Below are 16,540 nucleotides of genomic sequence, written 5' to 3' on the forward strand. Positions count from 1 at the left end.
AAGACTGAGTTGTAAAGAACCAATCTTCACCGCCAGGGGGCGATGTTTCTCCATACTACATGGCATCCTCGGTGAATGGCACCCACCTTACAAAGACCACACAGCTGTTGATTTTATTCCCAAACTATTTATTTTATCCAATACTTACATATATACATGATAATGCAGAATCACATTGGCACAAAATAATACAAATAATACAATTATAGTCTAGACCAGTCATCCATGCTCACTGTTTAGTTTCACAGCTCTCATTCTTTCCCATTTAATCTCACTCAAAATCGCACCCAAGAAGCTCAACTCTCATAGTAATGGAATTCTCCCACCTCCTGGGAACAATTCGGATAAATTTGGCAAATATGGGAGGGTATATGTAGTTTTTCTTGTGGTCGTTGTTATCGTTGTTCCCGTCAAATTCCTGCAGAAACAATAATTCACAAGTTAACAAATATTTTATATTGTTATTATTAAACAATATGCCTAAACATCACTTGGTAATCACACAGACCTATCAATACATACCGATACTTCATAATCCGAGTCACTTGTGTACTTAGTCCACCTGACTCCATCTTTGCTGTACTCCAGAATGAAGGCAGAGACAAACATCTTCGTGCCCAATGACTTGGCCCCCTGGGTAATGATCCCTGTGATCTTCTTCACATCGTTCAACTCAATCTGCAGCCATTGTTGCATGTCATTATACTATGGCAGATAGAGACAGATAGATACCCAATGTCAATAGAAATGTCTAGAAAACAGACCCTGGGCTAGGCAACACTCGGGGGTGCGTTGTGCTGAGCCATGGCGAATGGGGCTCCAAGTGAAGAGATGAGTTTTGTTATTTAGGCACTCAAAGCACTGTCAGTTCAGAGAACACATCCTATTAGCTTAAAAAAACCTTGTGTTTTCAACATCTTTAACTTTATTCTGATGGTACATGAACACTCAGAGAGAAATACACTTGTTATTCATACAAGTTGTAGGCCTGCTATTTACTATATTGTTTTGTGCTCTGGATTGCGAGCCCCATGAAAATTGTTGTGTGAGTGCAGTGTGATTTTGTTGGGGTTTCTGAGGCAAGTCTGCTAGTTAGTTTGCTAGCTATAGACAAAAGATAAAAATATAATATATATATAAATAATATTATAATGTTTATAATTATAATGTTATACTGTATATAATATATAATATAATTATATATATAATATATAATTATTTTCAATCATTAAAGACAGGGTCTTGCAGTGCATGTCTCCTTTAAAGCCACTATGCTACAGACATGAAGAACTGAAGCTACCTTAGCTTGCCAGGCATTGACGGTCCCCTGCCTGTCGAGACGAGCAAGCCAGGCTTCCCAAGTCCCGGCATACCAGTTGCTTGCCGCAGAGCTGGCTTTTATCTGCTGGTCTCCAATATCTCCACTCTTCATTCCTAGTGGTACAGAACAACCTGCAAGCACACACACACACACACACACACACACACACACACACACACACACACACACACACACACACACGTGCAAGCATGATCATGATATTGATGAGACATGATGTTATTTGCAGTTTGAGTTAGGAGAATGAGAGTGTGTGAGACTGAGCATTGTTGTGTGTTCCTCCATACCATCCAGCTCACAGCCATAGAACTCCATGCGCACAGTTGGGTTGTTGTAGGAGTGCAGTGGATGAAGACGCACGTATCGACCGATCATGGGTGGGTAGAATATGTTTTCCTTCACCTCATGAGCTCCCTGGTTACCTAGGAAGATCTTTCTACGCAAAGTCTTTTTAAAGGAAAGAAAGACAACCACCTGTAATGGATGAAGCCATACAGACAACACACACATTCTGGCCCCTTGCAATGTTCACTAACCTTCCTGACGGTGTCACTGTCTCCCTCTTTCTCATTATTGTCTCCCTTGTAGAAAGTCCACGTCTTGCGGTCAATGCTATAAGATATGGTGTAATTAACCACATAGTTGGAGGAGAACATCTCTTTGGCTCCCTGTGTAGCCACTTTGCTGATGACCACGGGCCTCTGGAAATTGACCTGGGCAATAATAAAACGCACACTTCTGGTTAATGCCCATCAGTCAGACAGGGACAGCATTTCTAAAAAAGCTCAACAAGTGCCACAAGTCAATAACATGAGAGACAATCATTTCAAAGATGTAATAGCATGACAATGCATTTGGGGGGGCTCGAATATGTGCTCAGTTTCACAATGGCTTGAAACCAATGAGGGTTGGATTTTGCATTTGCACTTACCTGGATCCAGGATTCATCTTTTTTGTCTGTACTCCACGCGTTGTATTTCCCTGAATTGTCTAGCCTTGCCAAATGGGGCTTCCAATAACCTTCAAAAACACATACACATAATGTCCAATGTGAAGAGGATAGCAGTGACTATTGGCTAGCAGGTAAATCAAAGCACATGTCAAACAGGATAGGGCAGGACATACCTCTGGCGTCTGAGGCTGTGATCTGGTTGTCTTGAATACTGCCAGACATAAGGCCAAGTGGATGGTAGCAATCTGTCAAGTGAAATATAAATATTTAACCAATGAAAGCATGAACAAATTTTTCATTCATTTCCAGATGATTATAGGAACATAGATTTCATGTTATTATTACATGACCTGCATTTTTTAGATTTAGTAACATCATAGATACATTTCAAAATCAGTTGCATGACTTGATGATTACATGGACATCTGCTAAGAAGATTACATTAACATGCTTGATTCAACTCTCTATCTGGAACACTTCATAACAATAACATTAGGGTCATTCCACATCAATTCAACCAGGGCCCACGCACTTAGGTCTCAAATAATTCTGAAAAAATTACCAGGTGTACCTATGTTACCCAGGATACACACTGTAAAATTACTCTTACAGTATGTAAGATCAATACTTTCCAAGATACAGCCAGTTTTACAGGTGGAGGGGGGTGTCGATTTTGTTCGGCCTCTTTTTTTTTGTCAAAGTTCACAAGCCCACAGCGCAAGAACTAAACCGTGTAGGAGGTTCAAATTTTGCATGCTGGTACATAAATAGGAATAGTATGTAGCAAAATCGTCACGTTTGGTCTGGATAATCCTGCATGGTCATAGCTGTCCCTCAAAGTTGATACAAATTGTATTGGAGTTTTTGGCTGGGCTCTTTTTAGGCCTTCAGAAGACATATTTGTACTCAACATAGGCTCTTGATTTATTTTCCTTACTGAGATAAGTAGAAACACTCTCACAAAAAACAATGAACAGAAAACAAATCCCTTCAGGGTCTGAACAGCAGACCTTACAAGTCTGAAAAATCATTTTGGTTCTCATTTTCAGAGCACCCAAACACCTTGGGAATATGCAAAGATTTTTTAAATATTTTTTTCTTTATTCTCCATGATCCTTTCTTTTTAAAAACACCAATTAGACTTGTTTTATGCAAATCTTTCTTTTTCACTTTCCACCCTGAACATGGGCAAAATGCACCATTGAGATCAATATGTTTTGTATAGAGCTACCACAGGTTACTCTATACAACCACAGGTGGCACTGTGGTAACTCTAAAACATATTGATGTCAATGGGGCATTTTGCCCATGTTCCCCCTCCCCCTGTAAAACTGGCTTTATCTTGGAAAGTATTGATCTTAAATAAGAGTAATTTTACAGTGTGTCTCCTGGATAACCAGAGGCGGACAGAGTACACAGCTTCATTACTTGAGTAAAAGTACAGATACCCTTTGCTAAATTTTACTCAAGTACAAGTAAAAGTACAACAGTCAGATGTCTACTTAAGTAAAAGTACTGAAGTACTTGTTTTTAAAAGTACTTAATATCAAGAGTACATAAGTAGCCTACATTTTCTAAATATTGCATTACTGCCACAGTGCTTACATTTATGTACAGAAACGTCCTACATGGAGTTATGAAACATGTTAATGTTTATACCTTGGAGGATGTATGTAAAAGGAATTAAAAGTAAAATCAAGTCATTTTCATCTTTTTACCATGTTGCCAGGGATGGGCAGTATTTCTAATACATGTATTTAAAACACTTATTTTAAATACAAAACACTATTTTGTAATTTAAACACTTGAAGCGAAAACTATCATTAATTTGTTCAGAAAATTGAAATAGTTTGGCGAGGTGGGGCCACAGGTTGGCACATTCCCGGGATGGACCTGCTGCGTCTTCATCCATTGTTTCGTTCATGGCTTCGTCTCTTATCTAAATCTGACCATGGAGTTGACTTTGGCGGAAAATCAGTGGCGCCTACACAATCCAATCACGTTTGAGAGGGAAACAACAAATTGAAGGTTTCCGAGATTTTTCTTTTTCCTTTTTTTTAGATGAAGTAACGGGTACTCACGGTTATGGATAGAAATGTAGTGGAGTAAAGAGTACAATATTTGAATGTACTTGAGTAAAGTCATTAGTACTCCCCAAAAATGATACTCGAGTAAAGTACAGATCCCTCAAAATTGTACTCAAGTACTGTACTCAAGTAAATGTACTTCGTTACTGTCCGGCTCTGTGGATAACATAGGTACACCTGGTAATTTTTTTCAGAATTTTTTGAGACCTAAGTGCGTGGGCCCTGGTTGAATTGACGTGGAATGACCCATTAGTCTACAGAAAGTGAAATTGTGTTACAAATTTGAAATCTGAGTTCCAGTGGTTTGGTACTGTACCATTGTCTATCACAAGGAACAGAGTTTGCATTCCTTTTTGTTGGGACAGTCCAACTTCAGACTCAACAAGCCAAAGGCCTGGCTTAGATGGCCACATCTGCAGGGTAGCAAACCCTCCTGAGGTAACGCAAAACACACAAAAAATCAGATTGAACAAAAAAATAATAATGTTAAAGCTTTAGTTTCTACATTGTGAGTCTCTACACTTGACCTTTGTTCAATCTTGCATTACACAAATGTGTTGTATCTGTACGATTATCGTGTTCTCATACAACATCAATTCTAAATCACCATAGGCCATAAAACCCAGTGTGTGGAAATAAAAACTTGAAATGTCTGACCAGGTAGAAGGGGATAGACGCCTTGCCGATGGAGTTTGCTCTGGTGGTTCAGAAAAGTCTGGCCGTGGAAGTGGACGCTGTGCACATCATTTGATGCCCCCATATTGAAGACATGCCAGTTGGCCAGTTGATTGGAGTACATTCTCAGGCCTTTCAGACCAAAGATTATACCGTTGATGGCTTGAATTGTACAGAGAACAGTATTGATTACTAAGTGTTCACAAAATGTTTAATTGGTATACATGGTCTCAGTCATATTTTTTTAAAACTCGCATTACAAAACCACACAGCCAGACATACAGTTTAGACCCATATTCACATACACAGATGCAAATAGCCTACATTGTTAAGATATATGCGCACACACACACACACACACACACACACACACACACACACACACACAAATAGACCTAAGTACCTGGAAATTTAATGTTCTCTTTGAACAAAGGATCCATGACAGCTTTCTTGTGTCTCCTTTGAATCATCTCATAGTTTTTCTCATAATACCAGCTCTTGTTTTCATCAAACGTCATGAAAAGAAGCACAAACTCTCTGCTGACCTCATCTCTGACTGGCTTCTTGCTGCCCTTCCGGCAGATCAAGAGTGGGCCGATGAGTCCCGAATTGATATCTCTCTCCTGTGAAGTATCCACACCCAAACAAACAAACAAACAAACAAGAAAACAAACAGAATAATTCAGCCACTTGGCTAATTCAATTTGATCATGGAGATAAATCACTCAATGCCACGAAACATTGCTACTGACAGGATTCACTCCAGAGTAGTAGGCCCAGGTGCGGCAGTCGGGTTCACCATCCTTCGGTTCCATTTTGGAGCTCACTTTCCACATGTAGGTGTACGTCTCATTGGGGCGCACTGCATTGTCTTCTTGGTACCAGTATGGTGTGTTGTCCACGTAGTTCAATCCCTCCATTTGCTTGCCGTACGAGATCCCATTTGCATGAAGTGAGTAGGGTCTGCTAGCCAGGTTCCTGAAAATAACCTGATGGAGTTGTAGAGAGAGTGTTTAGGTTTGAGCCAAAGATGAAAATGTTTCCATATTACTATCACAGTGGTGCTATATGGATAGAGAACAGTGGATACTGAAGGAAAATTAACCTAGTGCAATGATGACTACAGTACTTTTGTTTTCTGTATCCTCTTAATTACTACAATATTTAACTGTGATTTAACGTACCATGATTGTGTCTCCAACCTCGGCTCTGATAACAGGGCCAAGTATTCCCAGATGTTCCTCAACCTCTCCTCGGATGTCAGGTGTTTTAAAGTTGGGGTCTAGATAACCTCGAAAGACCACCTTGGTGAATTTAGTATGCAATCCATCAGATTTCATGTCAAACCGCCTAGTTTTAAAATAAAAGCATTTGTCAGGGTTTTTGATAACGCTGTCAGTAAGTGAACATTTCCTCAACTCTGCAGACACCCAGAAAAAGCCTTTTGAGTCAGTCTTAAATTAATGTTGTTTGTATTAAAAAACTTTTCAAGGTCCAAACGTGAGCTTTATTCATAGGGGCCCAAATGACCTAATCTGTGCTACCCTCCAGTGTGCTTCCTCTGCGACTTTACCTTTGTCCATATCCGCCGTAGTCCCACTCAACTTCCTCCGCACTCAGGAAATACTGTCTTACGTTGGTGCCCTTTGGCAGATTCTTCAGGAAATACTCTGTTGTCTCATCTAGTGTCATACCCTGTGTCTGCACTCCTTGGCTGTATGGGTCCTTATATTCGATGAACTCATATTCCTCATTGCTCGCGCTACCATGTTTGTCCTGGTAATCATCTGGTATCGCAAATAAGTCGTAATCGTTGAATTCCGTCCGAGGCACTCCGATGACTATGGCCTTGTTCAAGATGTCCTCCTCATTTGAGATGGGCCTAGCTCCTCTCGGCTGAAACCCCCTCGGGCTCAAACTGGACCTGGCCTGGGGCTTGTACTGTTTCTTCTTTCTCGTTTTCATGGCGTGCCCCTTGAATGGCCGCACCCTCCTGTGGACCACCTTCTTCTTCGGTTCTTTCTTTGGCTTGGTCTCATTCTGGATGTACTTGGTCAGATCCTCGGGGGTCTCCATGGGCACGGACTCGTGTTTGCCCTCGTAGCCCCAGTGCTCCTTCGGGTGGCCCAGTGGGTTGGTCTTAATCCCCTCGCTCGTGTTGTGCTTCAGGTAGATGACCACTTCCTCGCTGCTGGTCCAGTCCTCTTCAGTCTCCTGTAAAGCGTTGCCATAACCTGTCGACCCGTGAGAAGCATTGACAGGAGTCCATTCACCGCTCTCCGAAGATGAGTTACTCGAGGAGACGTTTTGAAAGATCTTAGCGGATGACTCATTAATAGGCAAGATCTCACCGATGTCAGCACTTTGAACAGAAATCAAGAGCCGGTCATTTGGAAAGGTTCCATTGTTCTCCTCCTCAATGAAAGCCTCGGAGACTGGTCCGATCTCAGTGTTGTCAGTGGCGTTGAGAATGAGAGTGTCCTCAGGGCTCAGTGTGTCATCTGCTATGCCCTCTACCATAGTGGCAGCGCTGTCCTCAGGCACAGTGATGATATCGTAGAGTGACCCCTGTATGTCTGAGCCTGCTTCCTCCTCTATTCGCCCGATTTCCGTCAAAGCATCTCCATCTAGGAGTACCAACTCTGTGTCAGTCTCATTCAAATTCTCAGTGAGTGGCGCCTGAGGGGTTTCAGAATAAGCAAAGGCATGCTCTGTTTTGTTGCTGTCTGCTGCCCACTCAGCAGTAATGTTTTGAGAAGATTGTGTGTCATTGCCTGTGTTATCTGGAACTTCTGACATGTTTGACAGCACCATATTTGGGTCCACCAATGCTAATGAGACATTGTGTTCAGTGATGTTGGTTTGTATGTCTGACCAATCAGATGTGTTATTTCTAAACATGTAGCCACTCTCTGTTTCGTTCACTGATGAGTTGGATGAAGGAGTTGCCAATGGGACTGATGTTTCTGATGTGCTAGCCAGCAGAGGCACAGCAGTTGCAAGTCCTGTGTCGTTAAACATTGGCATGTGAGTACTGTTGATGGAATCACCCGTGGTTTTATTAACAGAAGACACCATAGATGTTCCTTTCACGTTTAGATTCTCATTCCAAGATGCTGTTGTGTTCACGTTTAGACTCTCATTCCCAGGTGCTGTTGTGTTCACGTTTAGATTCTCATTCCAAGATGCTGTTGTGTTCATGTTTAGATTCTCATTTCCAGGTGCTGTTGTGTTCACGTTTAGACTCTCATTCCAAGATTCTGTTGTGTTCACGTTTATGCTCTCATTCCAAGATGCTGTTGTGTTCACGTTTATGCTCTCATTCCAAGGTGCTGTTGTGTTGTTCACCGTAACCTCACTGGCTGCCTGGGAAGAGGGGTCTGGTTCAGAATCAGAACTGTTTCTTGCTTCCTCAGCATGACCATGGTTCTGTTTGGCTCTGTCTTCACCTGGCAAGTTGTCCAGATAATCAAAGTGGCTGAGATCCAGCAGCTCCACAGTAGGTTGAGAGGCGTGGCCTGACTTCTTATGTGATCTGATGTCAAGCAAGTCAGCCCAGTAGTCAGTTTGCTTGTCTTCTCCCTGGGGCAATTCCACTACAACACTCTTTGTTTCTTTGGGCACGTATTCCTCTGGCTTCCAGATATTGTACTCTCCCTCTCCTTCCTCATATTCGTAAACGTAATCCCGGAAGCACTCCACGTCTTTAAATTTTACTCTCATGCCCTTGGTGCTGTCATGAGAGGTCAGTGATGACAAAAGCCAATCCCCTTAAAAAAAATGTAAGAAAATAAAAATCCACAATTAACCATTATGTAGCATGCATATGTAGAAGCAGTATGGTATTTATGAGGATTTTAGACAAGAATATGATAAATATAACTACCACCATCTATGACTAAAAACTACCATCAACAATGAAAAAGGCACTTGATCTGAAAGAGTCAGCTGGTCATCTTTTCTCACCTTTATTGTCCATGTTCATAGCGATGGTCTCCCCTGTCATGGGAAACAGTGTGAGGAAGTCATCCTCCCTGTTGTTCAGTTCAAATGTATGGCCATAGAAGGTGACCGTCTGGATGCCCTTCTGCTCTCCAACACTGGAGACGTGCCAGGTGACAATTTCCCCATTGCAGAAGCCCAAGGTTTGGCCACTCTCGAACATATAGCCATTGATTGCTTTAGGAATATTGAAATGGTAACTTAAATAGGTGAAATTAAACTCTGGAAACAAGATCAAAGTGTTAATTTGTGTTTGATGATTTGCAAAAACATATATCTCAGTTTTTACAAAATATTCATAAATCATGTGTTTTTATTGTGGATTTCATTCACTGTCAATCAAACTGTAGTCAGGTTGTTCATGTGAAAATAACTAAAATCAAAATAACCTAACTGCAGATTGATTTATATGACCTGGAATTGAAAATGAATGAAATTAGAAATTATCAATGAAAATAAGATGATGTGTGTGTGTGTGTGTGTGTGTGTGTCACAGGTTTGGTACTAACAGTGCATAACATTTGACGCGTAGAAGTCTGGGGCATCTTTTCTGACTCTGTCCGGGTCACTACAGTATTCCCTAATGTTTTTATCCAGGTACCAACTCTTGTTCTCGTCAAAAATAGCAAACATGGCTTGTTGCTCCTTGTCTGCCTTCAACTGCAAGATAAACAAATGTTCTGGTACAAACCGACTGTTCAAAGCAAACAACTGGAATAGTACAAATATATCACCATGTAGGTACACAAGCAGGCAGACAGGCAGACAGATAGACAGACAGACAGACAGACAGACAGACAGACAGATTTCTGGATAGATAGATTTATAGATAGAAGGATAGAATGGATGAGCACTATATTGCTGTGACGGTCATCTGAGTCATCTGAGAGGGTTACCTGGACGTTCCTCTTGTTCAGAGACTGGCTCTTGCAGATGAGCAGTGGGCCTATGAGGCCAGAAGCGATGTCCCGAGGGGTGTTAACCGCACTGTGGTACATCCTGGTCAGGCAGCGCGGGTCACTGGGCAACGGCTCGTCCTCATCGATCACATTCCATATGTACGTGTGCGTCTCTCCTGGCTGCACCGCGTGGGTCTGGTTCCCTGGAGGAGGAAAGGTGCATATTACGCTGGCCAGCTGAGGGTAAAGTACACTGGCCTACGACAATTTCAGATGGTTTTCCGTGGATCATTCTACAGCTCACAGGAAAACAAGGAAGGGGTACATGTACAATAAGCTGTTAGAGGAAACAGGTAGGATTAATATCCACACTTCCAAAAGTCATTCCAAACTAGTTTCCTTATATATTTTTTAGTTACCCCCTTGACAGTGGCACAAATTCATAAGGTTATAAAAAAGATTCATCTAAGGATGGTTGATAAGCTTTTAAAAGAGAAACTGGCAACTGTACTGTAACTAACACTAAGTGACAGACAAAGTAAATCAGATATGACAGTTCACAGCAGGTTCAAACATGGTGGAGATGAATCATATCATATGGTTGTAAATTCAAATTCAGTGGTGTTCATTCAAAAAAGATGGTGCCTTACCTCCTTCAGGATAGTTTGCTCCCTCTCCAGCCTTGTCTATAGTCAGACCATGGGGGTAAATACTGTATGGTCTGGTGGCTTTGTTGTTGAACACAATCTGTAATAACAGCATCAACAAAAATATGTATTTTTATTTTTTTTTTACAGAATGACATTTTGTGATGACAAGTCCAAGCTGTGATCATTCATGAAATCTAGGACAACCTGTAAAAGCCATAACAAGGGACTCTTATTATATCCTGAGGTGTGTGTGCATGCATTATTTTTCTTTCAAATAGGCAAGGCAAGGCAAGGCAAGGCAAGGCATTTATTTATATAGCGCATTTCATACTCCAGTACAGAATACTGTGTTGTCCAATTATTGGACATAATATTTGTTATATTATATAATATCGGACATAATTATTGGATATAATATTTTTATGGACTTAATATTATATGCCTTATACATCATAACATATTTGATATTCATATTAAAACACTGTATGGAAAAGCGAACATTAATCAATGCTCCAATAATGGGAAGGAAGCCTATCAAGTGAGCGTCATCTCACCCTTATCTGGTCTCGGATCTGTGCCCTGATCACGGGGCCGATGATGCCCTGTTCCATCTTCCTCTGTTTTTCCTCAGCTCGCTTGGTGAACGTCTCGTCCGTGTACTGGGTGAAGACTGCCTTCCTGTACTTCTTACCTATACGGTCAGGGCCCTGCTTCATGTATATGGATCTGAAATCCCTGCAGGAGAAGGGTGACAACAACAACAACAACAACAACAACAACAACAACAACAACAACAACAAAACAAACAAAACACACACACACACACACACACACACACACACACACACACACACACACACACACACACACACAGATATTTCAGCAACTAAGTTTTGAAACAGACTCCTATTTGTTTTGTTTTTATTTTTTGTCTAGATTCATCCCAAATAATGACCAACTATTTTATCTTTTACTGTATTTCACTCAAAGATATGAGGTAGTAGGTTAGCATAGATATACTGTATATACTGACAGTATATATATCTATGGTAGGTTAGTATGAAAAACTAAAGCTGTTACTGTGATAAGTTGATAGCCAGATCAATTGTGTTAAGCACATTATTGTGAATCTTCTAAACAAAGACCTAAACAATTGCTTCTACAGTGCTAAGTATTGATGAACGGTATGATGTTGACACTAACTTATCAATGTAGTCTGGCATGTTAGGAGTGTAGTCCCAGGTCACTTCCTCGGCGGCGATGTAGTAGGTCCACATTTGGCTGTCTAGTTTCTGCTGGAGGGTGAGCTTGCGTTGGGGCTTGGTGAATCCCTCGCACGTCCTCACCATCAAATAGCCATGCATCCCCGCTGGAGGGAAGATAAGCAGAAAAAGAAAAACATTCATGATTTTCATGTGTTCATGTTTAAATGAGCTGCCACTAAAATGTGCTTGAGCATTTCAGTTATTTCCAGTCAGTTCCCATTACTGTGAAGTGATGTATATTACATAAAAGTTCAGTTATAATATATTACATAAAAAAGACATTGTTGGAAATTACAGCAAATTACAGCAACCAATATTCCTGTGATCTATTGTCACTAGACAACTGGTTAAAGACTGTATATATTTTTTTTTAGCACTTTTTAAGAATTTGAATTATTTATATTGTGAGGTACTCTTCAGTACCACTAACCAAACTAAAACCACACACAAAAAGAATATGTGACAGCATGTCACCAAGCGACTCTAACGGTTCTGAAATGAGCATTCACGACGGTGCCATCTTACCCTCCTGATGCTTGCTAATGAAAGAAGAGATGAGCCACCGTCCGGTGTGGACTGCAGTCATGCTGGCACTGGTGGTGGTGCCACTTATGATGCCCACTGAAGACACCCTGTGCCCATCCTGCGAGAACACCTGACCATTAAAGTGAATAGAGAAGAGCTCTGGCGAAGAGCTCATGCCCAGGAAATGCCAGCTGACAGAGCTGTAGGCACAGACGCTCAAACCTGTGGCATGAGGAGGAATAGGGACGGTGGTAGGGAGAAACAGAATGCAGGTCCTACTGTTAGACCAAAATGAAATGAAATTAATGAAATGCTGCCAGTAAGACACAATTTGACTTCTTGTCCTTATTTATGATGGTGTCATTCAACCCTTTTTCCAAACGGACATGAACAAAGGTTTGCTCTTCTTATCTGATTATAAGCTCGGCTATGCAGAAGGGAAGTATATCTGGCAACACATTCAAGTTGAATGAAGTGATCGAAATTATATAGGGTGAACCACTATGTGCTAATGGCATATTATTTTACTAACCGGGTACAGTGCCGTTAGCGTAGCCATTGATGGTGTATTTGATGCTGTTGGCGGAGGAGGGGGCTCCTTTGCTACACCAGCTGAGGCTCTCATCAAAAATGCCAAACAGGAGAACGTTCTCCTGATGAAAGTGTTTCTGCTTCCCAGAGTCATCAAGGCTTCCTGTGAGGACAAACACAAAACAGTTTTGTTTCATTTTTGTGGTCACATTAATATGACATTTCCTCTGATGAGAATGAAAAAGAACAAAATTTGAAGTGGACCCAAGAGAATCACAGGAAAACAGACCATGCTGATTTTTTTTTTTATTTCAGCAACACAGTCACAGGTGTACATGTTAATGTTTCTCCTCAATGCCAGTGTGATGTGCAACATGGACTTTTACGGGAGTGACTGCACTGTTCCACAGTTGAAGGAGGTATGGACACATAATCCATTCACAAACATTCGGAGCAAAGATGGTCCATAATCTTATGCTGCAAATATGTAAGGTTGCAGCAAATCAATGGTATGCAATAAGCTCATATTTCTTTTGTGACCTCATGGAATATATAACTATGATACTGGATTATGTCATCACCAATAGTCCATAAGAAATGATTGTGTAATATCAATGAGTGAGCTACAAGAATGTGGCCTCAGGGTTCGTGTCTCTGACAGTGGTTCTGAGGTAAAACCCCCTTCTCATAAGTGCTTGTGTTTAACAAATCAGTCATATAAGCAAATCAAGTCATGTCTCATTTATTTATATGGCTGTATCTAAAAATAATAGTTGTGTCAACAGTCAAGTTTGTCATACCAAAAGTTTCCAAAACTGTAATGAAATGTATGTCTTAATCAGTCTCATTTATTTTACCCGGTTTGCAGATGAGCAGAGTGCCGATCAGGCCTGAGTTGTAGTCCTTGACGATGTCGATGTGAGAGAAGTAGGTGTACGTTAGGCAGGCCGGGTCGGCAGCCTCTGGTGTCACCGCTGATGTCACCTCCCATGTGTATGTGTGGGATCCCCCAGTGTACACCACATCGTCCTCCTTCTCCTTTTGGGAAGTGTTGTCGAAGTAGTAAGCTCCTGGGGTTAAAGCACGCCGCAGCAAACACAACTGTGTCATTCACCAAAAAGGACATAAGTGTTGCCTTTACATACATGGGCCAATGCATACCAACGTTGTAATTTCCTAACTTGTTTGCTAAGTTAGTCAAATAAATAAATTCTCTTTAATGAATTTAATTACAGTAATGTAATTACTGTCAGTTTCAATTAAAATATAAACTGCCTTTGGATTGGACTTTTGGATATTGATATTTTGCCCTGGGATGGATCCTAAGCAAACTTCCTGATGCATTTTTTTTCTTTCTTTTCCTCAGTGGACTTCAGAATTGACTGTGGTTACACTGTCTCTCCATGTAGTTAATATATCCAAAAAAGTTAAACACAGCTGGTTGAGTAAACCAGTCTGTGTACTTAATGGAATGAGTAACATCTCCATACACAATGTCCTCTTTCTCTCTCAGACACCAGCAATGTACCGACATCTCTTAGAAGCCACAGTGCTGACATGAGCTGGAACACACCCTCAGACTGTTTGCCATACGCAATGCCATGAGTGTGGATGTTGCAAGGCTGCTCCACCATGTTCCGGAAGGTTACCACGATCACATCGCCTTCCTGTGCGCGCAGCGTTGGCCCAAGTAAACCTACACAGAAAACAACAACACATGAGTTTTTCATATATAAGTATTATGAATGAAAAGTATACTCAGCCAGTATATATTGGACAGCCGTGGCCTACTGGTTAGCGCTTCGGACTTGTTACTGGAGGGTTGCCGGGTTCGAACCACGACCAGTAGACACGGCTGAAGTGCCCTTGAGCAAGGCACTTAACCCCTCACTGCTCCCCGAGCGCTGCTGTTGTTGCAGGCAGCTCACTGTGCCGGGATTAGTGTGTGCTTCACCTCACTGTGTGCTGATTCACTGTGTTTCACTAATTCACGGATTGGGATAAATGCAGAGACCAAATTTCCCTCACGGGATCAAAAGAGTATATACTTATACTTACTTATACTCATAAGTATATATAAGTATACTTATGAGTATACTGTGAATGAATATGGTGATCTCATAGACTAATGCCGCTCAACACACTATCTGGACTGATGTCTCATCAGACCATGTTGTTGCATGTAAACTGTAATTAGCCTGTGGCTATTGCACGACGACTCAACAATTGTTTTGACGGGTCTCTGGGGTAACACGATGGCTGACATGGTTTCAGAAGAATTTACCTAACTCTGGTGGATGGGGCTTGGCCTTTTTGAAGGTGGCATCCTCATATTCTCTGTATACCGCTTTCTTGTACTACCGCCCCAGACCTGAAGCAATGACAGTAATTGTTTTACATACATACACAATTAGAGTATTTTCTTACAATGATATAAGTATGGAAATCCATTACAGTTACAGACAAATGTGTTTTTGTGTGTGTGGAAATGCTCTGTCTTGAATCTATTTATAATTGTGAGTGCAAATATTGAAATGAATTAATTGAGTTGTTTTTATGCATACAAATATTCAAGTGTTATCGTTCACAAGGACCTTGAAACATGTTCTCTCATAAAACAGTTCATTCACCCTCTTTCATGAGCATTTGTTATCAAATTGGATTCAAGCTTTTGAATCACAGTGGATTAATTGAGATAAAGAGAAAAAAATCTTCCAACAGAATGTTGTGTGGGAATTTCCCTTTGTTGTTATAGAAGAGAAATACCCATAATAAATGCATCTGTCTATATCCCCGCATGAGATGTCCTGTTCTGTTGTGGGTATGTAAGGAAACAGCATGAGAACCATCTAACAAAACCACACTCTCTGATAGTAGCATCAAGAATGCTTCCAGTCACCAAATAAAATGTCATGACTAGCAAAAACAAAACTAGCAAAACATGACCAGCAAAACTATAGCAGAGATGACAGCCAACAGGCATGAAATGTAAAACGTTCTGGATTTACCTTTGCGGTCCAGAAGAAGCATAATCCCAGTCAATATAGACAGCGGCAATGTAATAGTGCCTTTCCACAGCTAGAGCAGCTTTGCATAGAAAAGTGAGAAAAAGCCAAGCATATAAAGTCCCCTCCATGGGACACGGCCTCATGTCTGGGTTGAGCACTGCAGGTAGAGACTGTCTGTTTAGGAGAGCGGACAAGAAAATGTGGTCTCAAAGCCGGAGAGGCAGTGCCCTTTATCACTGTGACACACACACACACACACAAAACCAAAGTCTCCCACCCCAAGGCACACACACACACACACACAGAAAGCGACAGGAAAGCTTCCACTGATGCTTACTCACGCCAAAAACACATTGGTTTCTCTTTCTCCTCACACGCACACACACGCATCACACACACAAACATGTTTCCACAATAACATGTTTCCACACATTATGAAGCACATTTCCATTAAGAACAATAACACAATTCTAACTTGGACTCAATCATGATGCAAGTGCATCTGAATCATTCTGTCTTAATAGCAATTACAGTCTAATAGTTTACATTACCTGTCAATATGTCAGTCTATATCACTTCAACATACAATTAAAAATGTCTATACTTT

The 16,540-nt window shown here is 41.1% G+C and overlaps 1 protein-coding gene across 1 annotated transcript; it reads right to left on the reverse strand.

Moving 5' to 3' along the window:
- Positions 1–107: 107 nt before the first annotated feature.
- On the reverse strand, positions 108–16,145 carry f5 (coagulation factor V). The gene is made up of 25 exons (XM_048239117.1): positions 15,934–16,145; positions 15,210–15,296; positions 14,499–14,621; positions 13,783–13,995; positions 12,927–13,088; positions 12,395–12,616; positions 11,808–11,973; positions 11,159–11,339; positions 10,605–10,701; positions 9,952–10,157; positions 9,565–9,715; positions 9,020–9,232; positions 6,627–8,823; positions 6,238–6,403; positions 5,806–6,042; positions 5,457–5,676; positions 5,036–5,215; positions 4,695–4,811; positions 2,465–2,536; positions 2,271–2,359; positions 1,876–2,052; positions 1,627–1,786; positions 1,301–1,452; positions 523–705; positions 108–418 (listed from the first exon to the last, which is right to left on the reverse strand). The coding sequence occupies exons 3-25, from the start codon at positions 14,557–14,559 to the stop codon at positions 272–274; spliced, it is 5,769 nt and encodes a 1,922-aa protein (XP_048095074.1). The 5' UTR covers positions 14,560–14,621; positions 15,210–15,296; positions 15,934–16,145; the 3' UTR covers positions 108–271.
- Between the last annotated feature and the right edge of the window lie 395 nt (positions 16,146–16,540).

Source organism: Alosa alosa, chromosome 3 (genome assembly GCF_017589495.1).
Source record: "Alosa alosa isolate M-15738 ecotype Scorff River chromosome 3, AALO_Geno_1.1, whole genome shotgun sequence".
Lineage (NCBI taxonomy): Eukaryota > Metazoa > Chordata > Actinopteri > Clupeiformes > Clupeidae > Alosa > Alosa alosa.